The following is a 24,324-nucleotide window of genomic DNA, read 5'->3' on the forward strand; positions in this document are numbered from 1 at the left end:
TCACGAAAGCTTCAAATAAAAAAATTGAACGTGTAAATGTTTTGATTATTATTTGTACTTGTGCTCCACTGCCGACGCAATATCACAAAGTAACGCATTCTATATTGCCGCAGGCATTTAGTAAGCGTCACTACGTTGACATTGGGGAGAGGCATCGTACCGACGTTATTAGCTTGCGATGTAACAGTGACATCACTCAAGTGAGTTGTGATGGTCTCAGCCTCGCCACCAATGACTACACTAAAAAAGGCATCACATTAAAATCTGTTTTTTTCCCACTTCATTTTGGCGAAATTCCAACTCTGATAATTATAACACATCAACTACTGTACATGTATATCGGATTGAGTGCCATGGAAACATCAGTAGCTCTGCGATAGCTGGTTCACGGGCTGTCCACGAACACGGTTGCATTGTGCTTTGCGAGAGTTCTGAATGGGTACGATGTCTCGTGATGCCGATGACACAAAGTTGGAATAATATTTGAAGAAAAAAGATGATAACCATTTAAGAAAAAAACTATTTTGAATCTTGATGTTGAACCTTTCTGGGATAAATAAGAGTCCTGTAATATCAATAGTGATTGCATCGATTGCAACAGCTGGCTTGCATGGACTCTGTTGGCTAGCATAGCAATAAAAAACATTCCTGAAATCTCCTCTCACAAATGCTTTAAAATAAACACCAAAAATCTGAACCGTTTAAAATGAGCCATTCCCTCAATACAATATTGAGCTTTGGATGCGGAAACAGCGATTCGAAGACAAATTAATGTTCTACTGCCTGTGGCAGCAGCAGCAGCAGCAGTCACCTAACTGACCGTCTGATCTGGAATTAAAAAAACCATAAAAACCATAAACGGCTCGTCTTAGTATTCCCTCCTTATTCACGAACGTTCTATCGGCGATTTTAGCTTTCCGCGAATAGCCCCTGGAACTCTACGCAACTGCATCGAGAGAGAATGTAAGTGATGAGATCACGTGATGAGATTCATTTCACGTATTCAATATCATATTTATGTATTTAAGCTCATTCATTTAAAATATAGGTTTTTCGTGCGGCAAAAATCTTTATCCGCGAAATTTGCCATTCACGAGCATCTCCTGCACGTATCGCTGGCAAAAAAAAACGAGGCGATGATGATGATGTATTCCCGACTGCGCATCAGCTGTTTTCTGGGTTTTGTTGTTGTTGTTGTTGTTTTCGCAGCGTGCATGCCAGTCTCCAGAAATAAATAAAAACAAAAATGTACCAACCACACAACCCGCTTTGTCGCAGAGCATCATGCTGCTCGCGAAAAAAATAAAAACTCGCTGTAGGACAGATCTCGCTTTGTAAACGTAGCGGCCTGCAAAATGAACGAACGAGCCCGTGCGACCACGGTAGCAGTCATTGCAACAAAAAAAAATCTTAAAATAAACAACTGCGCTATGTACAAGGAAACAGGCCACAGTCACTCGCGGAACACGGGGTCGGCGGCATCACAATTGGCAAAGTTGCACTGGGATTTTTCTTTTTTTACAGGAGCGGCGTTTTCTCGAAGGCTGGTTGTTCAACCATCCGGACGCTCTATTGTTTGTTTATACGAGGCACCGCCCCCCCCCTCCGCCCCCCGCACATCCGATTAGCACAGTTGGCTACATACGGTGCAGAAGAAGTCCAACATACGTACACACGAGAATGATATTTTCAGCATGTCAGACCACTGCTAAATTAAGGCTTCCCACCCACACACACCGGATTGGTCAGTGAGGGTCATTGCGACCATCTCTTTATCACAGTCAGAATATTCACTTCTACTGAAGGAATCCTATGAGCCATGAAGCTCTTTTTCACAGATGGTCAACGTGGTTGGTGAAGGAGGTGAGACACCGGGACCAGGCTCGGGCAACCGCTTGCCACCGGTAAATTTTGCCATGGCCGGGAATCGTCAAAATCAAGTCGCCGAAGTGTAACCGGCCAGTGCGCTTACCACCGCTCCCTCCGCTCCACTCGGTTCCACACAGCGAGTGCCTTTTTAAAACACCTCTCAACTGTTGCCGCTTTCTAATAAATATATAGTTTTTTATAACACACATCAACACAGCTGAACCTGGCCCGATAATATATGAACCGAATGAGAGCTTTGTAGCACATACATTGCATATTTGCGTCTTTGCACCATGCACTGCTAATTAAATACCTACGATATATAATAACAGGTTCTGATACGATGCTGCAGATGCAGTAAACAAAAAAAACCCCCAACGGACCGCGTGCCACCTTCAGGTCAGTCCGGCAATCACACCGCCCAGACGTCCTCGCCGCTTCTCCGGAGGCGTTGCAACCGAATGATTCCGCGACGGCCCGACAGGTTGAAGTTGGCATTCCGGCGGCGGTGACCTCGCTGTGACCCACGGCCACGGGAAAGGAGCGATCGTCCGCACTCGGTGCACGGGAGCCGCTTCTAATAGACGAATGGGACGGCAGCAGACGAAGATGCCCCATTTCCCAAGTCTTCGTGGAAATCTGTTCCGTTCCGTTCATTGCCATGTGTCAGCCTCCATACGACAGGTAGTCTCCACGTGTTAATTTGTGTGCGTGTGCTGTGTACGTGCGTGTACTGGGTGTGTACGTGCCTTTCCAATGGCCTCCTGCCGGTGACTCTTCGACACTTCACGTGGCCTTAAAGCGCACATGGCCTCGCACAGGCGCCATGGGCACATCACCGCCACCGAGTGATGTCGTCGTTGTTGTTGTTGTTGCTCTATGTGTACTGAAATATTAAGTCAGGTCTTGCTTGGGCGGAGTGCGCGACCCATAATCAAGCCGGCCACAAGTTCAAAATGCTGTTCGGGGGTCGACTCAACCCATCATCATCGTCCCCTGTGCAGGGCTGTTAAAATGAGGTACTGCTTCAGTCGAAAGTCAACAGTCACCATCCTACGGAGAGACTGACTCCGCCAGAGGAACGTGGAATTTCCACCCCTGGCTCTAGGCCCACCGAAAGATACGAGCACCATTACACACTCACTGGAGTGGGAAGACACTATGAGCAGATTTTGATGAACACATGACTCAGCCTCAATTGAGTACCTGGTGCAATGTGTGGACATCGCCACTTACACGATGGGGTGGGTGTTGGCCACCCACCCCCTCGTGTACCGTGCCGGCCTTCATAGGCGCTACACGCTAACAGCACTTGCCCTAACAGTCGGCGAAGGCTACACGGAGGATCTTTGCCTTCCTAGCAATACATATAACCCGATACACACGCGTGGCACGGAACGAGGTGACCACGAATTTTGGTCGCGCGTGCAGGCGACTGCCTGGCGCTGGCCTCCAGGCTCCAAGGTCACAGCAGAAAGGGCAGGATGGGCTTGCGGAGGCGCGGGTAGTCTGCGAAGGCCTTGAGGTACACCTGGTGCTTCTCGCGAGCCCAGATGGTCATTTGCACGAAGCCGAACACCAGGAAGATGGCAGCTGTGGGCGCGACACAACGCGCACGAAGTTCAGTCCGTTGTCATTCCTCCCCCCCCCCCCCCCCACCGGCACCTCCGATTGGCAACGTACGGTGCGAAAGAAGTTGAACATACGCACATACATGCAGGCGACGTAATGCCAACCTTAAACGGTGAAATTGTTTTCAGGTTTAGCAGGTCCTAGCCGAGGTATAATTTTGGTCACGTGTCGAGGTGGCTGGGTTGATGCAGAGGTCAGATCGGGTTCTCAATTGATGCACTGAAGACGTTCACCAATGAATACATCATCGTTTCGGGTAGCCTTTGGCACTCGAGATGGAAGGTCACCAGCGCCTCTTATACTTGAGCATCGCTACAGGCTTCGTGACACTGTAATTGAAATATGGCGCTGGACGAATAAATGTGATTATTATTAGTGTCAAATAAATTAAATGTATTTTTTTTTCCCACTTGATTTGGAAAAATTCCAAGCTTTGACAATTTAAAAGTATCAGTTTGACTTCCAGGTAACACACATTTGTCCCTTCTGGGAAATTTGCGAAGGTCCAGTGCCCATCATATTTGATGAGAGGTCACGAGAAGAGATCTCAGAAGTAGTTCTGTAATATCTCCTTCCACGGGCCGTTTTCTAACGTGGGGGCGGGGCGGGGGGATGTATTTCCCTGCAATTGAAAAATATTACCAATGACACAAAAAACACACACAAAAAACCGTGACATTATGAGGTCGCACTTATAAACCATCACGTGAACTCCGGTCATCCTCACAGCGGCTTTTGGCTGTCCATCGAACAAAGACGGTGGCTGCATCGCGCCCTTTGAGATGCGCTTTAGCGGCCGTCTGGAACGCTCTTCCCTCCGATATTAGGAAGCCACTGGAGCTGTGCACTTTCAAATCGAGATTGAAAACTCGTTTCTTTAGAACTGCTTTTCGTGTTTAGTTTGTCGTCCTTCCCCCGCACGTCCGATTAGCGTGGTTGGCTACGTACGGTGCGAACGAAGTTTGATATACCAACGGGTTTCTCCGCTTAATTTCGATCAATTCCAGCTCTGAGAACGAAAATAATAGCAGTGTGCCCGTCGTGTGATGAGCAGCGCTCTCTGCAGCAGGGCGAGTGTGAAAGAGCTTCCCCCTAAATCTGTGGAACAGAGGTCACCTAAAGTGATTTCAGAAGTAGTTTTATGATATCCGATATCACGGGCCGTTCTCTACAGCAGTGGTTCTCAACCGGGAGGGGGGGGGTACGCGCACCCCTGGGGGTAACGTGGCAATGTCCAAGGGGGTATGGGTGAGGTGATTTTTAAATGTGTGAAATTATATCGTACGTGAGAGAGTCACTGATGAAATAATCACGTATGAATTTGCCAATTAAAATAAAATGTAAATCCACACGGTTAAACCTACAACGATATGAACTACCTTTACAAACGCGTTCATCCTAAACAATGCGGGTTTATAAGAGTAGCCAGCGGGCGCAAACTAAATACGTCACTATACTCTTTGGTTCTTTCGGTAAAGTCACGTAGGTATAAAAATAAAATAAATCACGACGTTTCGGGCGCACACACAAGCGTTCGTCCACCTGATGACGGACGCTTGTGTTGCGCCCGAAACGTCGTGATTTATTTTATTTTATACCCACTTGGTGACTTTACCCAAAGAACCAAAGAGTATGGATTCCTGCAGTCACGAAAGCTTCAAATCTAGATTAAATACGTCACGCATGCCGAACGTCCTTTGTATTTCTCTGTCGTCCCGGCTTCAATTTGAAGCTCTGTCGTCCCGACAGTTCTGTTCTTTCACCTGAAGAAGGCTACTTGTGTTGTGGCCGAAACGTCGTGAGAATTTTATCGTCTTATTTTACGTTATTATTTTATTCTCATTCTACGTGACTTTACCGAAAGAACCAAAGAAGATGAATCCTTGCAGTCATAAAAGTTTTAAATCGAAAAATACGTGGGTCTCGCTAAACAACGTGTCTAACTCTCCGTCAACCAGCGTTGTATCATTTGACGCCGTTGTTCGAAGCAATATTCGGCAGGATACACGACCCCGAAGAACAACGCTTGCGTGCCGTTTATCTCTGTCCACATTGTATCGGGGGTGCGCAGGCATTATTCCCCCCCTCTGGGTAAACAAACTAAATTAAAACAATTGTGGGTGCTTACTAAGGTTACCCAGCTGTCCTAAGATCCACCCCATCCCCCCCCCTCCCCCCCCAGGATCGTTCCTCTTTTTGCGGAGGTAGTTGCTGTCCTGGGAAGTCCGTGAGTCTTTCCGGAACATTCAAGGTACTGATTATTGTGAGTTGTCTAATCATGATGACGATGGTAATGCTGACACAGCACGCATGACGATTCATTCACATATTGTTCTCACCACTTCTCGAATTGTGAGATATTATCGTGGCGCCACGGTGGCTAGGAGATGTTAACTACTTCGCCTGGTATGCAGGAGGTCGTGGGTTCAATCCCTACCCTGATGCCTGCTGTACAATGTTTGGAGTTTGCATCTCTCTCTCTCTCTCTCTCCCCGTGGTTGCGTGGATTTTCCTCCGGGTTCTTCGGGTTTTTCCTCCACATTTATAAACATCACGCGTTTAGAATATTTGGCTGCGATACATTTCCACGCGATAAGCGACTTCATTGAGCTATCATTTGTGGCCAGGTCGCTTCTGCAAAAAGGGCTATATAGCTACCTGGTTAAAATAAAAAATAGTTTCGTTTTAAACTTCATCTACTCATGATATCTCCCAGTTAAATGTTGTATGCTCTGCTTCACGGAGTGGCTCTCTGTCATCAAATTTCCGTCATGATCTCATGCGTGAATTCCTTTGAGCACAAAAATACACCAAAGCTGCCCCCCCTTTTTTTTGTTTGAACAAGAAAATAATTGCAAAGTGTGTGCCTCGGTAGTTTGGGGTACGCACGCACGCTCGAGAGAGAGAGGTCTCACCTGCAACAGTCTGGGTCATGATGGAAAATCCAAACCAGGCTCCAATCTGCAGCGCACAGCAGCCAGCAACAATCACCACCGCGTCATCGACGAAGCGAAAAGAAAAAATTACGCGAGCACAGAACTTCGTAGGAGCATCCTGCTGTACATTTGTTTCCAGCCTTTCGCCTTGTGTAATCGCGAGGCCGCAATAAATCCTCGCCACTTGGTCATCGCTAGACAAACCGGTTCTTTGCGGCGTAAGTGCAATTTCTGGCTCCGAGTGCAAGGCATACATTGGGTTGTACGGCGCTGTAGGGAGGACAATGTCAGCCCATCATAGAAAGTTTGCTGGGGGGGTAGCTGGGGCTGGAGGGGCGACGGGAGGCTGGGGGGTGGGGGGACAGAGCTGAGGCTGGAGAGATTTAATAAACCTGCGCCGTTGTTTCCACTGCCCGGTGCCGCCAAATCGAACCGGTGACCTCTCGATTTGCAAGCCCGGCTGCGTGCTAACCGCGACACCACGCGCACACGGCAAGCATCCCAACTGCACGAAAGTGGCCGTCGACATAACGCCAAATCGTTCCGTGCTCATGAAATAGTCGATACCGATGCCACCACCAAGGGTGCGTTAAAAATGCCCCAGGGCCAACAGATCATCCGCCGCGTAACAAAACAAAAAATATAAACGCCCGATGCGTTTGCTCGCCCACTTGTTAACGAGCGCCTTTAAGACCCGCCACCAAAATGCAACGTCTGTCAGCGGAGCCAATAATAAGAATGATTATACAACGGCGAGAAGAAGAAGAAAAAACCCCACGTGGCGAGTCCATTCAAGTATTTTAATTGAGGCCCCACGTGTGATCGACCTCAAACGCTTCGAATGAGCCCTCTCCCTCACCAGCCCCGCCCCCTCTCTCCCTCACCAGCCCCGCCCCCTCTCTCCCTCACCAGCCCCGCCCTGCTCCCCCGCACCCCGCCCCCTCCCTCTCCCGCCCCCCGCCCCCTCCTCCTTCCCCTGCCTCCCCCACACCCCCCATCCCCCAACCCTCCTCCCTCACCCACTCCCCTTCCTCCCCCGCCCCCTTCCTTCCCCCGCCCCCTCCTCCCTCCCCCGCCCCTCCTCCCTCCCCCGCCTCCTTCCTTCCTCCGCCCCCACCTCCCTCCCCCGCCTCCACCTCCCTCCTCCCCTCCCTCCCACTCCCACCCCCTCCTTCGCCCCCCTCCCTCCCACCCCCACCCCCTTCCTCCCTCCCCCGCCCCCTTCCTCCCTCTCCCACCCCTCCTCCCTCCCCGCCCCCCTCCTTCTCCCGCCCCCACCTCCCTCCCTCCCCCCTCCCGCCCCCCCCCCACCGTTGAGACGAGAGAGTTCAGATTGCGTTGCTGCGCTTAGACTCGTGGGGATGTAGAATCACGGGGTGGTGGGCGCAAACGAGGTTTCAAATCTCGACCCCGAGCATGCAGCAGCCACGGGTCCAAGGGGACACGGGCAGCGAGATGACTTTTGCCTGCGCGCGGTAACACGGTTGACACCCTCTTTGCGCAACCTTCACGTGAGGACACGTAGCATCTCGTGACATTTACGCGGCCTCGTAATAAGTGATCGTTTTTTGCGAACGCGAAATCGCGTGACTGCTTATATGGGGTCTAGCAGGGCCCGGCCATTGGAACACTTTGGGGAAGTTCAAGGCTGCAACCTCAAGGTCAGTAAAGGGAGTCACTGACCATGTATATTTTGTAATTATGTCAAATGAATCATTAAGAATGTTGGCTTTTATGTACCAAAAAAATGGTTGGGTCTCAAGACTGTAGTTTTATTTGGGTGTAATATAGACCGTGATGATGAACCTATTTCATTAATTATTGGGGGGGGGGGGGGGGGTTTGCGTCTGGGAGTTGTTCACGGAGAAAACCCAATCGTACGAGAGGGTTCACGCTCAAAGATCTCTGCTTGATGAGCTCACCCATTAACCCGCTTGCTGTACTGCCAGCCACTGGCCGCCTTGCAGCCAGCCGGGTTTAGGAGTTTCACGAATCTCGATGCGAATTGGATTACAGGCCTCGGGCTTTTTCAACTGAATCCTGAGCTTTTCAGATACGTATAAGCAAAGGTCATTCACTGTCTATAGCGAATCTTCTACCTCTTTATATGCGTGTGGTTTGAGTTTGCAATCAACATCCAAATTTGAAATCCAGTTTGTTGCTTCGGCGTAAGGGATTAGGTGGCTTTAAGCAAAGCAGCCTAAACAAGAGCGCAGGGCCCTAAAACAGCTCAATGGGCACTGCATTCATGAACAAAATTTCGATTGCCCAAATATCAACTCGAGTTTAGATCCTAATAAGCATAAAAAGCCATCACGTAAAAAACGTGCTAATTAATCTCTCTCATCTCTATCTTGCCTCTTTTCTCACCTCATTAAATCTCTCTCATATTCTTGGTTCTTTCGGTAAAGTCACGTAGAAGGGAAATAAAGAAAAAAATATTGCTGTGGTTTTCACACCTGATTATGATTGCTTGTGTTGCAATCGAAACGTCGTGAAAATTTTATTATTTCCCTTCTACGTGACTTTACCGAAAGAACCAAGAATATGAATCCCTGCAGTCACGAAAGCTTTAAATCGAAATTTAAATCTATCTCATTTCATTTCACATCTCTCTGATCCGTGACTTTTTGTCCGCATTTCTCTTGCCCTGCTACACCCACCACCTCTTACCGTCTGTCTTGCCTTCGCTGGGAGTTTATAAATTTTAAAAAATCGGGGACTCCCGGCCCCCAATGGGCCTTGCCCACCACTGACCTCGTATGTGTAGTTGGGACAGGAGATGAACACGAACGGCCACGTGAAAGGATTCATGGTCGGCATCGGATACTGACGCAGCCTGTACACTGTGTGTGGGACAACATCTCCAATTAGCACGGTTGGCTACGTACGGTGCGAAAGAAGTTCAACACATCGGTACGTACACAGAACAACAACACACATCAGAAGGAGCGGTCACACATACTGTGTGCAGCACAACAACAACAACAACACACACCAGGAGGAGCGGTCACACGGAACACACAGGGTCAGCGGCAATTGAAAGGAATTAGCAGTCATACCACTCCGTCATCACCGGCCATTTTCAGCCGCCTCTCAATGTTATTTCTCTTACACGCAACGCAGGAGCAAGGAGGGCAGGTCACCGAGACGGGAGATTAAGTGGCAGCCTGGTCTTGGCTGTCAAGTGCAAGACCTAAATGCCAAACGGTGGCGATCACGGGATTGTAAGAGCAAACCTTGGTGGCCGGGTTTCAGCTGTGCGGCAGCTGCAGAATCTGTAAGAGGGAAGGACGTGATGGCAACATGCGGTGGCATCAGTGGCGATAAGCTTGACAACCTCGAGACCGTGACCTTGACTGCAGCGGGATGGTTGGCCAATTCCTTAAAATAATTATATAGTTTATGTATCTATCCGAAAAGGACTCATCGAGTTCGATGGCTTTATTTAAAGGAGAGTCCTGCTTTGGGATATTTTACCGATTCCATTTTCATTGAGCGTTTTTTGCACGTGGGAGGAAACTGGAGTTCGCAGAGAAAATCCCACCACACACAAAGACAAAGATTCCCCATAGAGACTCAACAGACTGATGGGGCAAGTGCTGTTAGCGAGCACTTATGAAGGGCCGGAACGGTACACGAGGGGGTGGATGGTCAGCACCACGCCCGTCCGCTTTTGTCTTCCACATAGCAATGTTTACACACCACACCAGGTAGTAATTTTGAGGCTGAGTCGCCCTAGGGGAAGCACAAGACCGGTTCAAATAATCGTCACCCGTGTTGGCCCATGAATGGGAATCGAACTCGGGAAGCCGGGTTCGTAGCACAGCGCGCTAAACTGCTGCGAGAGGGGTTCACGCTGAAAAGGACCACACGGGCGTGCCGCCTTCTTGCTGGTCACCTCTGCCAGTCCCAGCTGGTCTGGAAAGTTTCACAAATCCCGCGCGAAAACCCACCGGCGGCGCCGCATCACAGGCGCGCGGCTTCCAAGCCAGGTGCAGGTGGCTCAGCACGCCGGTGGCAACGGTGACGATGGGCGAAGGGAATGCAATGGAGGGGCCTCTTGTCCAATTTCCATCCCACCCTCCCACCTTCCCGCTCCGTAGTCTCGCACCTCAGGCCCCTGCTGCCCGTGCGTCCCGGGTGCAGTAAAAAAATGATGAGATTATTTTTTTAGAAGCGACCCGGCTATCACAAATGATAGCCCGACGAAGTGGCTTCTATGGGGTGGAAATTCCTTGCGGCGAAATACTCTAAACGCGTGACGTTGGTTCGAAATGCGGGAGGGGAAAACCGGAAGACCCGGAGAAAAATCCACGCGACCACCACGGGGAGAGAGCTTGAGAGACACGCAAACAAAAAAAATATTGGCGTCAGGGTTGGGATCGAACCCACAACCTTCTGTATACCAGGCGAGGTAGTTAACATCTCCTAGCCACCGTGGCGCCCCAGTTGCACCGCCTGTACACTCGCCAGCTACTCCACTGGCCTGGTGATGTTCTTGCAATGCGAGAGCAACACCAGAGTGGGCGGAAGTCAGCTGTTGCTGCTGCTGCAGCTGTTGTTGTTGTTTACGTGGTTGTTGTTGTTGTTGTTTACGTGGTGGCGAGCCCTGGGTATGGTCGCCACTCACCGGAACTCTGCTGGTCCCGGAGCGTCACGTGGATGAAGTAGTTGCCGATCTCGCACACCTGCACGCAAAGCAACGTAGACGTGGCAACCGCCGTGGAAACCACGGCAATCACCATGGGGATGGAGGAGCTTAGTTTAACACGTCGTCGGAGGCTTTCGCGACCAATATTATCAATAAAAAAGGTTTTTTTGGGGGTTAGAATGCGTCAATATTAATGTGTCGTTAACCCACCACCACCTGATACAGCCAATTAGAAAGATTTGTCACGTAAACAAAACGTGCCAATGAGTTACTACTTCAGCAATGTTGTGGGGTTACACTCCAACACACCACCACTCGCTCCACACACAGTCAAATCAGGCATGCAAATATCAATTGCCACACAGCATTTGTGAAGGATGTCACTCTCTGTGGCCCAGTCTGGCTCTCCCTCTCAACCCCCTCCCCAAACCCCACCGACTATCACGCTCTCGGCTTCAGAATTAGGATGTCACGGTGGCTAGGAGATGTTAACTACCTCGCCCGGTATACAGGAGGCTGTGGGTTCAATCATGCCCCTGATGCCTGCTGTATATTTGGAGTGTGCGTCTCTCTCGACGTGGTCGCGTGGATTTTTCTCCCGGGGCCTCCGGTTTTTCCCTCCACATTTAGAATCAACATCACCACGCGTTTAGAGTCTTTGGCTGCTGTAAATGTCCACACGATGAGCGACTTTGTTGAGTTTTCAGTTGTGGCCAGGTTGCTTCTGAAAAAAATAGCTACACAGCTCAGTGACCCTTACCTGGTAAAATACAAATAATGGCTTAGTTTAGAATCCACAGACTTCACGGAAGCCGAGTTGAGTTAGTCGTGAACGTTCAGGCTTGCATGATTCTCATAAACAGGACTGTTCGTCACGCGTGACCTCGCGTGACGCGCTGCCACGGAGGAACGCTGCACTGGAGCACGTGGGGCCACATGGCCCCACGTGCTGAGCTACAACGGGGGAGGTGAGGGGGGGATGGAGATTGGGCAGGAGGCCGGGGAGTATAGTAGGGCACAACAATGATCGATTCTGCACTGCCCTCTGCTGACATTGTTGTAGCAGCTAGAAGTTCACTGGACCTCCTCCTGCACTGTCAAGTTTTTTGAAGCTCAAGTAAACTCGCCAAGTGTGGCGACGGAGCGATCTCACGAAGCGCTTCATGCACGTGTGGCCGACCCGCCCGCGTTCGATTTGGTCTGAACGATGTTTCGATCGCGAGGTGGGTGCCTTCAGACAGCGCCCGCCCCCCCGTGCCCCCCTCCTCACCTGCCCCCCACTAAGATTGATTAAATTATAAGTGAGACAATTTGTAATGTACTCTGTTATTTCGCACCAGATCGCATTCAAAGACAAAGATCCCCCTCATAGTCTTTGGGGCAATTGCTGTGAGGGAGCACCAATTAAGGTTGGCACGCGAGGGGGTAGGTGGTCAACACCACATTGGGCCGCCTTTGTCTCCCCAGTGCTGATGTTTACACACCGCACCAGCCACTCATTTAAGGCCGAGCCGACCTAGGAGAGGTCCAACACAGGTTCAGATAATCGCCACCGATGTTGGCCATGAACGGGCATCGAACTAGGGCAGACATGGGCAAAGTACGGCCCATTGGGCTTTTTAATCCGGCCCGCCGAACTTGTACAAATATTATTATTAAATTAAATTTTACCTTTCTCCTGTAATACCCCCATTTCCCCATTAGATGGCGCACTTTGACCGGGAGTTACGACATGTTTTTGTATTGTTCATGTTCGTGCAATTTGTTAAATTTCCTTGCAAATAAATGCTTTGCTACCTGTTAAAGGCCAAATCCTTTCATGTAATGATGTTTACATGTCATTTATATTAGTTCCACACAAACACTCCAGCCATCTGTTCCTGGCCCGGCCCCTCCGTCAAATTTTAGAACCCATTGTGGCCCGCGAGTAGAAAAATTTGCCCACCCCTGAACTAGGGCCACCGGGCTCGCAGCGCGGCCCGCTTACCGCTCCGCCACCGCCCCCCACATCCCCGCAAGGACACACACAGAAAACGCAGTCCCGGGGCATTGGTGGCTGGTTGTGAGCGAGGATGAAAGCGGGTGAGGCTCGCGTGGCCTCTTGCGTTCGTACTTACGATGAAGCACATGAGCCCCACACCCATCTGCTTGTTTGCTGTAGGGAGACACACGTGCCCAGGTGTGGAGCAAAGTCACGCCCGTCCGTGCGTTCAACTCAAATGAGGCTAACGCTAGGGGCATTTGAGAAACGTTGTTAAAAAAAAAATTTTACAGCGTGTCCCACGATGTCCCTTTGCATGTTTTACTCACTGCTGTAGCGCGCGAAATTTTGCGAAAAAGCCCACAGCCTCCGTGCAAATGCAAAAAAAAAACTGCCGACAAACTAAACAATTTTGATTTAAAGCTTTCGTGGCTGCAGGGATTCATATTCTTGGTTCTTTCGGTAAAGTCACGTAGAAGGGAAACAATAAAATAATAAAAATATAAAATAATAAAATTCTCACGACGTTTCGACTGCGACACAAGCAATCATCATCAGGTGTGAAAACCACAGCAAGAAAATCCGCCACTTTTTTCAAATTTTCTTGCTGTGGTTTTCACACCTGATGATGATTGCTTGTGTTGCAGTCGAAACGTCGTGAGAATTTTATTGCTTTATGTTTTTATTATTTTATTGTTTCCCTTCTACGTGACTTTACCGAAAGAACCAAGAATATGAAACTACACAATGTTTTATATTACAAGGTAAAATAAGGCCCACTGAGCTGTCTAGCTCTTTTTTAGGAGTGACCTTGCCACAAATGATAGCTCAACGAAGTGGTTTATCATCGCGTGGACATGTCTGGGAGCCAAGTACTCAAAGCACATGACGTTGAGTCCAAATATTGAGGGGGAAAAAAAGGATAATGGGGACTCGGGCGCATTACGCTGCTGTGATTCCGGAATATTTGAATCGACACAGCATCAGAAGAACCTCATCCAAAAGTGAATTTGTTATTATTCACTATTACTCTTATTCAGTTGACCCACCGGTTGTGCCAGTGTTGCAAATGATTTACGGCAGAGGTTGTTCGATCGAACTGCAGCAAGCTGGTCGGTGTTAACTACCTCGCCTGATCCCGACCCTGACGCCTGCTGTATTTTTGGAGTTTGCGTGTCTCTCTCTCCCCGTGGTTGCGTACATTTTTCTCCGGGTCCTCTGGTTTTTCTCTCCGCGTTTAGAATCAACATCGCGGTTTAGAGTAATTAGCTGCTACAAATTTCCACACAACAAGCCACTTCGTTGAGCTATATAACTTGGTGGGCCTTATCTGGTGAAATTAAAAAAAATAGATGTTATAGTGTTTTTGTTTAATTTGTCGATGAAGGCGGTGGTGCGGGGAGAATGGGCGATACCCGGGGCCACATTCGATATCACCCACTACCGGTGTTAGCCGTGATCGGGTTATCAAACTCAGGCCTCCCGAGTTCATCGTCGCAGCAGTGCCAATTACTACTCCACGGCTCCAACAGTGACACGGAACGCGGGCGCGGAGAGTTTGAAATGCTTTGTAACTCATTGTGCAGGTGGGTCTGCTGAACCCTTTCCCGTTCCGACGACGTCTGCAAATTGCAGGGTGGGTGGGAAGTCCCGTTTGCCGCTGAATCTCAGCATTAATTTCATTCCGAGAGGCGTAGCACCTTCGTCTTTTAAAGACACTGTACTCACCGCACAGAACCATAGCGACACGACCGCACTCTATGATAGCTGGCGACAAAATGTGCCGCACGCACTCCCGCATGGCCTTGTGGGAGCCTCGGTACCGATAAAGTTATTTTATTTTAGTTTTTCTACCGATTACGTTCCGATAATTGATTAATGTCCACATACATTAAGAGAACTAACTTGAATGGGAACGATATTGTAAAAAAAAAACAATTATTGGACTCTATTTAGAAGCAGCTGGGAGTCCTCCAACACAGGCGTGTCTTTGGGAATGTTGAGAAGCGATGGGAGGGGGGGGGCGAGGGGGGTACTCACAAGGGGGTGTGTAGAGAGGGTGGTTGATATAGAATGCCATCCATAACGTGAAGAGCATGTAGTATGAGTAATTCTGTGGGCGACACGGAGCCAACGATTAGAACCGAGATAAGCTTCACAGCCGCGTGTGCATTGTTGTGCTGCACTCAGTATGTGTGACCGCTCCTTCTGGTGCACGTGGTTGTTGTGTGGTATGCATGCTGAACTTCTTTCGCACCGTACGTCGCCAACCGTGCTAATCGGAGGTGCGGGTGGGGTGGGGTGGGAAGAACAAACTACAACACAACTCGACTGCTGGATGAAGGCTTCCCCCAAGATATCGCTCACGGCCCTACAATGGGACGAGGCATCTAGCTCCTGGGCTTCCCCTTGGGTGCACTCCCTCCACGCAAGGCCGTGTGTAAGTCGTATAGTAAAAAACAAAAACAACAACAACAGCAACATTGTGGCAGACATCCAGGTACACGCGTGGCTGCGTATCCATAAGGACCCTGGTGATGCCGCTCCCTCGCATGTTCGTCGTCATCCCCCCATCGCTACGTTCCGGCGAGAGCCCTCCAGCCTTGCCATTCTGGCCTCTTGCTGTGCGTGGCCAAGGTCGAACCTCCGCTCGATGGGCGACCGGGAATTTTTTTCCCAACGCGGGCCCCCAGGAACTCTGGAATTCACTTCCACAAGATATTCGGTGTCCGTCCGCGCCGAGCCCCTGTTCTCAAATGCCTTTTCACTTCCTGCATATTAGTTTTCACCCTAGGGGTTCATTCAGAGGGGTGTCCTTGTCACCGATTCTGCACGTATGTATATTGAACTTCTTTCGCGCCGCACGTAGCCAACCGTGCTAATTGGAGGTGCCGGGGAAGGACAACAAACCAGACACAAAAAGCAGTTTGAAAGGAATGAGTTTGCAATCCATATCCAGTGGCGTCCTACTATTGGAAGGAAGAGCGTTCCAGATGGCCACAGAAACGTATCTGAAAGCGCGCGATGCGGTAACTGTGTTTGTTTGATGGCCAGCCACAAGACGCTGCGGGAATGCCCTGAATTCACGTGATGGTTTAAGCTCCTTGACGAGATCTGCAAGGTATTGCGTGGTTCATTTGTGGCGAGCACTTTTGTGTAATGAGCACGACCTTATAATATATTAATTCGGCAAACGGAAGCCAATGCACTTTGTGATCTCCGTGTGAAAGGTGCTCTCAGAGTGTCAATTATTAATACGATCATTAAATCCACCCTTTCCCACCCTGCCTCGACGAATCGTCGCGATCCATTACGGCGGTCTGATTCAATAGTGAAAAATTCTAAATCTTGTCTCATGGCACCTCTTTGGCGGTATCAAAAGTAAAACAGGTGATAAGATATTCAAACACCAAATATAAACCTTTTTTTGCGAGTGATCAAGTCTGCATTAACCACACACAGAACTTGTGGTGAACATGCAAACATGTTCACCACAAGTACGTGAACATGCTTGCATGTACATATGGTTAATGCAGACTTGATTCTAGATTTGAAGCTTTAGTGACTGGAAGGATCCATACTTTTCGATTTAAAGCTTTCGTGACTGCAATGATTCATCTTCTTTGGTTCTTTCGGTAAAGTCACGTAAAATGATAATAAAATAATAAATTGATAAAATAAAATAACATAATAATATTCTCACGACGTGTCGGCCACAACACAAGCGGCCTTCATCAGGTGAAGGGACGAGACTGTCTGGTAGGACAGCGCTGTCCTACCAGACAGTCTCATTCTACGTGACTTTACCGAAAGAACCAAAGAAGAGGATCCATACTCTTTGGTTCTATTCGGTAAAGTCACGTAGGTAAACAATCCTTGCAAAAAGGTAATTATTTGGTGTTTGAGCATCCTAACACCTCCTGTTTCATTGCCAGAAAAGGTAAAACCTTTTATTATTTTTCATAATTCTTGTCTTGTTTGTACCATTTTTTTTATTTTCTTATCTCGGTCGTTTTCCCACCCGCATTGTTTCCTTCGCTCCCTGTGTTCGTGAGCCCTGAGATGGGCGATATTAACTGGTGCGCGATATTAACTGGTGCGCGATATTAACTGGTGAGCGATATTAACTGGTGCGCGATATTAACTGGTGGGCGATATTAACTGGTGGGCGATATTAACTGGTGAGCGATATTAACTGGTGCGCGATATTAACTGGTGGGCGATATTAACTGGTGCGCGATATTAACTGGAGGGCGATATTAACTGGTGGGCGATATTAACTGGTGGGCGATATTAACTGGTGGGCGATATTAACTGGAGGGCGATATTAACTGGTGGGCGATATTAACTGGTGAGCGATATTAACTGGTGGGCGATATTAACTGGTGGGCGATATTAACTGGTGGGCGATATTAACTGGTGGGCGATATTAACTGGTGAGCGATATTAACTGGTGGGTGATATTAACTGGTGGGCGATATTAACTGGAGGGCGATATTAACTGGTGCGCGATATTAACTGGTGGGCGATATTAACTAGTGGGTGATATTAACTGGTGAGCGATATTAACTGGTGAGCGATATTAACTGGTGGGCGATATTAACTGGTGGGTGATATTAACTGGTGAGCGATATTAACTGGTGAGCGATATTAACTGGTGCGCGATATTAACTGGTGCGCGATATTAACTGGTGGGCGATATTAACTGGTGGGCGATATTAACTGGTGAGCGATATTAACTAGTGGGTGATATTAACTGGTGAGCGATATTAACCGGTGGGCGATATTAACTGGTGGGCGATATTAAATGGTGAGCGATATTAACTGATGGGCGATATTAACTGGTGAGCGATATTAACCGGTGAGCGATATTAACTGGTGCGCGATATTAACTGGTGGGCGATATTAACTGGTGGGCGATATTAACTGGTGGGCGATATTAACTGGTGAGCGATATTAACTGGTGGGCGATATTAACTGGTGGGCGATATTAACTGGTGGGCGATATTAACTGGTGAGCGATATTAACTGGAGGGCGATATTAACTGGTGGGTGATATTAACTGGTGAGTGATATTAACTGGTGAGCGATATTAACTGATGGGCGATATTAACTGGTGGGCGATATTAACTGGTGAGCGATATTAACTGGTGGGCGATATTAACTGGTGGGCGATATTAACTGGTGGGCGATATTAACTGGTGGGCGATATTAACTGGTGGGCGATATTAACTGGTGAGCGATATTAACTGGTGGGCGATATTAACTGGTGGGTGATATTAACTGGTGCGCGATATTAACTGGTGAGCGATATTAACTGGTGGGTGATATTAACTGGTGGGCGATATTAACTGGTGAGCGATATTAACTGGTGGGCGATATTAACTGGAGGGCGATATTAACTGGTGGGTGATATTAACTGGTGAGTGATATTAACTGGTGAGTGATATTAACTGGTGAGCGATATTAACTGGAGGGCGATATTAACTGGTGGGTGATATTAACTGGTGAGTGATATTAACTGGTGGGCGATATTAACTGGTGAGTGATATTAACTGGTGGGCGATATTAATTGGTGGGTGATATTAACTGGTGGGTGATATTAACTGGTGGGCGATATTAACTGGTGGGTGATATTAACTGGTGAGTGATATTAACTGGTGGGCGATATTAACTGGTGAGTGATATTAACTGATGGGCGATATTAACTGGTGAGTGATATTAACTGGTGAGTGATATTAACTGGTGAGCGATATTAACTGGTGAGCGATATTAACTGGTGGGTGATATTAACTGGTGAGTGATATTAACTGGTGGGCGATATTAACTGGTGAGTGATATTAACTGGTGGGCGATATTAACTGGTGGGTGATATTAACTGGTGGGCGATATTAACTGGTGGGTGATATTAACTGGTGGGCGATATTAACTGGTGGGTGATATTAACTGGTGGGTGATATTAACTGGTGGGCGATATTAACTGGTGGGTGATATTAACTGGTGAGTGATATTAACTGGTGGGCGATATTAACTGGTGAGTGATATTAACTGATGGGCGATATTAACTGGTGAGTGATATTAACTGGTGAGTGATATTAACTGGTGAGCGATATTAACTGGTGAGCGATATTAACTGGTGGGTGATATTAACTGGTGAGTGATATTAACTGGTGGGCGATATTAACTGGTGAGTGATATTAACTGGTGGGCGATATTAACTGGTGGGTGATATTAACTGGTGGGCGATATTAACTGGTGGGTGATATTAACTGGTGGGCGATATTAACTGGTGGGTGATATTAACTGGTGGGTGATATTAACTGGTGGGCGATATTAACTGGTGGGTGATATTAACTGGTGAGTGATATTAACTGGTGGGCGATATTAACTGGTGAGTGATATTAACTGATGGGCGATATTAACTGGTGAGTGATATTAACTGGTGAGCGATATTAACTGGTGAGCGATATTAACTGGTGCGCGATATTAACTGGTGCGCGATATTAACTGGTGAGCGATATTAACTGGTGAGCGATATTAACCGGTGAGCGATATTAACTGGTGAGCGATATTAACTGGTGGGTGATATTAACTGGTGGGCGATATTAACTGGTGGGTGATATTAACTGGTGGGTGATATTAACTGGTGGGCGATATTAACTGGTGGGTGATATTAACTGGAGGGCGATATTAACTGATGGGCGATATTAACTGGTGAGCGATATTAACTGGTGGGCGATATTAACTGGTGAGCGATATTAACTGATGGGCGATATTAACTGGAGGGCGATATTAACTGGTGGGCGATATTAACTGGAGGGTGATATTAACTGGTGGGCGATATTAACTGGTGGGCGATATTAACTGGAGGGTGATATTAACTGGTGGATTGGCAGCTCAGGGCGTTAGAGCGATGAGCCAGCACCTCTGACCGAGATCCTGGCTTTCAGCCGCCTCCGAATGCATCAAACTCTCCAGCTGTAAGAGAGTCGATGGTCTCAGCCCGGTCAACAACTATGCACCCCGCCACCCCCCCCCCCCCCCCCCATCATATTACATTTCATTTTTCACTTAATTTGGATACATTCTAGCTCTGACAACGTGGGAAAGTGCTCCCGTTCTCGTGCCTGAAGGGATCTCAGAAGTAGTTCTGTAATAACACCTTCCGTGCGCCGCTCTCTAGCGCACACGGGGGGAGGGGGGGGGGTGTCACACAGCTCTGCCACAGTCCGAAATGGACTCTTCATCGCACGTCACGCCCAGAGTGAGCAAGATTGGAATACAATTGGCAGGGGGGGTGGTGGAATTGAAAAAGATAATCGACATTCATCGATCAGCCAATGCACCCCTAGTGCACGGCCTTGCGTGGAGGTAGCGCGTCCAAGGGGCGGCCCAGGAGCTCGATGCCTCGGCCAATCGCAGGACCGTGAGTGACGATGACACACTGGGGGTGGCCTTCATCCAGCGGTGGAGTTGTGTTCAGTTCGTTGTCCTCCCCCCCCCCCGCCCCGCACCTCCGATTGGCACGGTTGGCTACGTACGGTGCGAAAGAAGTGCAACGTACGTACGATGATGACGGCCATAGCAATGATGTCAGAATCAGTTTATTTATTGAGACTGGAGGAATTTCGATGAGCTATCAAGCTCTTTTTTTCACAGATGCCCGGCAGAGGCAGGTCAGAACGTCACAATAACAACAACAACAAACAATACAAAAACACAACAAGAGTGTAAACTAGAGGAAAGGTAAGCGAATCACGAATTAATATTTTTCATATATATAATTACAAAACGAAAATGGCCAAGGCATCGGTGGATCCCACCCACCGGCTTCCACTCGCCTTAATCATGTTGCGCAGGGGCATGGTGCCACGGGACGCGATTTGGTGGACGAAGATGGCCTCCAGGAGACACTTGACGTAGTGGAATGTGTGGCAGACAAAGGCCAAGCTGTCCAGAGTGGGGGAGACGCAAGCGATCAGCACGGCGGGGTTTCTCACGACTCCACAGAGCCAGCAGCGTCCTGGCAAACCTCTGCTGGATGAAGGATTCCCCCCCCCACGCCACCGTCAGTCATGGCGGCTGTTCGATCACACCGTAACGAACGCTCGTTAATGTGGGTGGGCGAACGCAACAAGAAAGAATCGCGCACGTCATCGGAATGGGAAAGGGGTTCATTGGCGGTGGGATTGCGGACGACTTAATCGCGATGGCGTTACGCGTGACGAATCGACACGCGGACGCGCTCGCTCGCGCAAGGCCCCAGCTGTCGATGGTGGCAGCGGAGGTGGCGGCGCTGGCGGCGGCGCCGGCGGCGCGTACTTACTGCACCACCCTGTGCGCGCTGAGGGTGAAGTCGCTCTCCGACGGGTAGAGGAACGGCGTGCGGATGTAGAAGAGGAAGTAGACGCCGAGGATGCTGAGGTACTTGATGAAGAACACCTGGGGACTCGAGCGAGAGGGTCCAGCGGCGGTGTCAATCGATCAACCGAAACTTTGTGTCTTTAAAAAAGGCACCTTTCTTAAGAAATTTACTGGTAAAAAAAACAAGGCCCCACCGATTACCACGGGTGGCTACGTACGGTGCGAAAGACGTTCAACACACATACATACAAAAATGCCTAACCGCCCACCCCTCCGCTGGGCTCAGCCGCCAACCCACCGTGGTCCAGTTGACCTGGGGTCCCAGGTCGTAGAAGTAGAAGGTGGCTGTGGTCCCTACGGGGAGACTCTTCAGGACATCCTCATCCCTCACCGCCTTGCCCTCTGCCCACAGCAAAGACAGAGATCTCTCCCGGTTAGCTCTTAACAACAACAAACGACCAAACAAACAAAAACTCAAACAGATTAATCACTCAAGACGCTTTGGCCTTAAAGTAAAATGTTTTAAGTATATAACTGGCGAAGCTCTGGGCGTTTGCCCTTCTTCGCCCATGCTGGTGTAATGGACTAGTGGCCACGAAAGGTAATGGCAGGGGAATCAGTCTGCAGTACGAATGGACTGGTGGCTACGGGAATGATCGAGAATAGGAGCGTGGCCAGGCGACAGAAGAGGACAGTCGAGTCTGTTGGTAGAGTGAGCCTCTAGAGCTAGCGAGAATGTTTGGGAATGGGGGCGTGACCTCGGACCGTATATAAGGGGAGACTCGGGGCTGTTGCAGTGGGGGTCTCCACGATGATGATAAGAGAGAGACACGCAAGCTCCAAATATACAGCAGGAGTCAGGGTCGCGATTGAATCCACGACCTCCTGTATACCAGGTGAGGTAGTTAACATCTCCTAGCCACCGTGGCACCCCGACTGTGTCCTAGTTCACATTAGAAGTTTCCACCTTCCTAGCTTTCACCTCGCCAATGTGCACTTCTACGTCGCCGCAGGCTCCTTATCTCACAGTAGGCCACAGCTTGCCGGGCCACAGCTCAGCGGGCTTTTGGGAGCCACTTCTGGCCCCTGGTGCCACACCGATTGAAGAACCCTGCATGAGCAGAACGCGTCCGTGAACTTGACCTCTGAACGCAGACAGGGAGCCCTCTACAGACCTCAAAAGGACAAAGATCCCCCGTATAGCCTTTAACAGACTGTTTGGGAAAGTGCTGTTGGCGAGTAGCACCTTCGAAGGCCGGAACGGCACACGAGGAGGTGGCTGGCCAGCACCACTCCCGGGCCGCCTTTGCCTCCCAGGTGACGACATTTACGCACCGCACCAGTTACTCATTTGAGGCCGAGTTGACCTAGGGGAGGCCCAGGACCGGTTCAGACGGTCGTCAACCGGTGTTAGCGGTGGCCGTGAGCGGGAATCAAACTCGGGTCGTAGCCGGGGTTCGCAGCGCAGCTTCCGAACCGCTGCGCCACTGCTCGCCACGAGCCTCGGTGGCTGGGACGGTGGCACCAACATGGGCAACCTCAATGGGTGGGGGAGCGGGGGGGGGGGGGGGACGGGGAGCGGGGGGGGGGGGAAGTTGGCTCGACGCGAGCCCCAAAATACCGCGTGCCCAATCTTAGCCGCTAGCGCCACGGCCAAGCGCCGTCTATTTCTACTCACGAGTATCGCTTTGCACGGCACTGCAGAGGGCATTCGGCGCAGAGTTCCCGCAGGCCTGCCCCCAAATCCGCCGCAAATCCCCCGCGCCGTTCACGAGTTCTCCTCCCCAGGCCGAACGGGGGCAGGTGCCAGGAGGCGCGCTCCCTACGATTCACTGTTTTAACCAAACAATTTTTTTCGTATTTTTTTTTCCAGGTAAGGCACCGCTGAGCTATTTCGCTCTTTTTAAGAAGCGACGTGGCGGTCACAAATGATAGCTCTCGACGAGGTGGCTTATCATCGCGTGGAAGTGCATACTCTTGAATGTGGGAGGGGAAAAAAAAAACGGAGGACCCGGACAAGAATCCACGTGACCACGGGCAGAGAGAGACACGCAAACTCCAAATATACAGCAGGCATCGTCAGGGTCGGGATCGAACCCACGACCTCCTGTATATCAGGCGAGATAGTTAACATCTCCCCACTGCGTCGTTGAAATGCGTGAGCTGTGGTTGACCCTCGTCTGTAGGCTCTTTGGCCAACCCCCCCACCTCAGCTTATCCTCGGGCCTACAGCTAGACATGCAGTACATGGTGGTCCACATGTCTCGTGACCACCCCCCCCCCCCCACCCCCAATTTAATCCTCAAAAAACTTTGTATTTTAGCAAGTAAGGTGAATTTAAAATAGAAACTAATAGTCAAAGGAAAACAAAATATTTCTGGTCAATTCATTGGTGGGTGCGGGTCACAAGACATCTGGAGTGCCCTGCAGTGGACTGTCTCTTGCAGTCGGTCGGCCACAGAAGAACTCGCCACCACCGAAGGTAGAACAACACCATCTCAGTGGCACGGCTCTATTGGCGTGGCCAATTGGGGTGAAAATGACCCCGATAGGCCCCGCCCCCCACACTCATTTCACGGGGTTATCGCACAACTCACTGTAAATGTGGATTCACTCTTCAACACACCGGTGGGCTAAAGTAGTGAATTATTTGTCTTTTGTCAACGTGACACTTTTTTGCTGATTGGCCGTGTCGGGTGGTGGAGGGTTACGACACATTTATAAATAAACGTGATCTAACCCAAAAACCGTTATTATGAATAATATTGGTCGCGAAAGCCTACGTGTTAAACTGACAACTCACTGTCATTGGCCACGTCGAGACATTGGAACCGCTAAAGTTATGCCACCCTCTGGGCTCATGGACTATTTATCTCGGCTGAGCTTGG

General features: G+C 49.4%; 1 protein-coding gene across 2 annotated transcripts in view; it reads right to left on the bottom strand.

Annotated features, from left to right (window-relative positions):
• Positions 1–2,154: 2,154 nt before the first annotated feature.
• LOC116951879 (very-long-chain enoyl-CoA reductase-like) overlaps positions 2,155–24,324 on the bottom strand; it is a 44,817-nt gene continuing 22,647 nt past the window's right edge. The window contains exons 5-13 of one of the 2 annotated variants that reach the window (XM_032970686.2): positions 21,735–21,838; positions 21,399–21,514; positions 20,914–21,022; positions 15,113–15,185; positions 13,209–13,246; positions 11,071–11,128; positions 9,195–9,283; positions 6,417–6,462; positions 2,155–3,462 (exon numbers count right to left, since the gene is read on the bottom strand). In XM_032970686.2, coding sequence (XP_032826577.1) covers positions 3,335–3,462; positions 6,417–6,462; positions 9,195–9,283; positions 11,071–11,128; positions 13,209–13,246; positions 15,113–15,185; positions 20,914–21,022; positions 21,399–21,514; positions 21,735–21,838 — 761 coding nt within the window. In that variant the 3' untranslated portion in view covers positions 2,155–3,334. Of the gene's footprint in view, positions 3,463–5,669; positions 6,463–9,194; positions 9,284–11,070; positions 11,129–13,208; positions 13,247–15,112; positions 15,186–20,913; positions 21,023–21,398; positions 21,515–21,734; positions 21,839–24,324 lie in introns of those variants that run through there. The other variant, XM_032970685.2, reaches the window with a different exon arrangement.

This window comes from Petromyzon marinus, chromosome 44, assembly GCF_048934315.1.
Source record: "Petromyzon marinus isolate PM22_M1 ecotype Great Lakes invasive population chromosome 44, UKy_Petmar_22M1.pri1.0, whole genome shotgun sequence".
Lineage (NCBI taxonomy): Eukaryota > Metazoa > Chordata > Hyperoartia > Petromyzontiformes > Petromyzontidae > Petromyzon > Petromyzon marinus.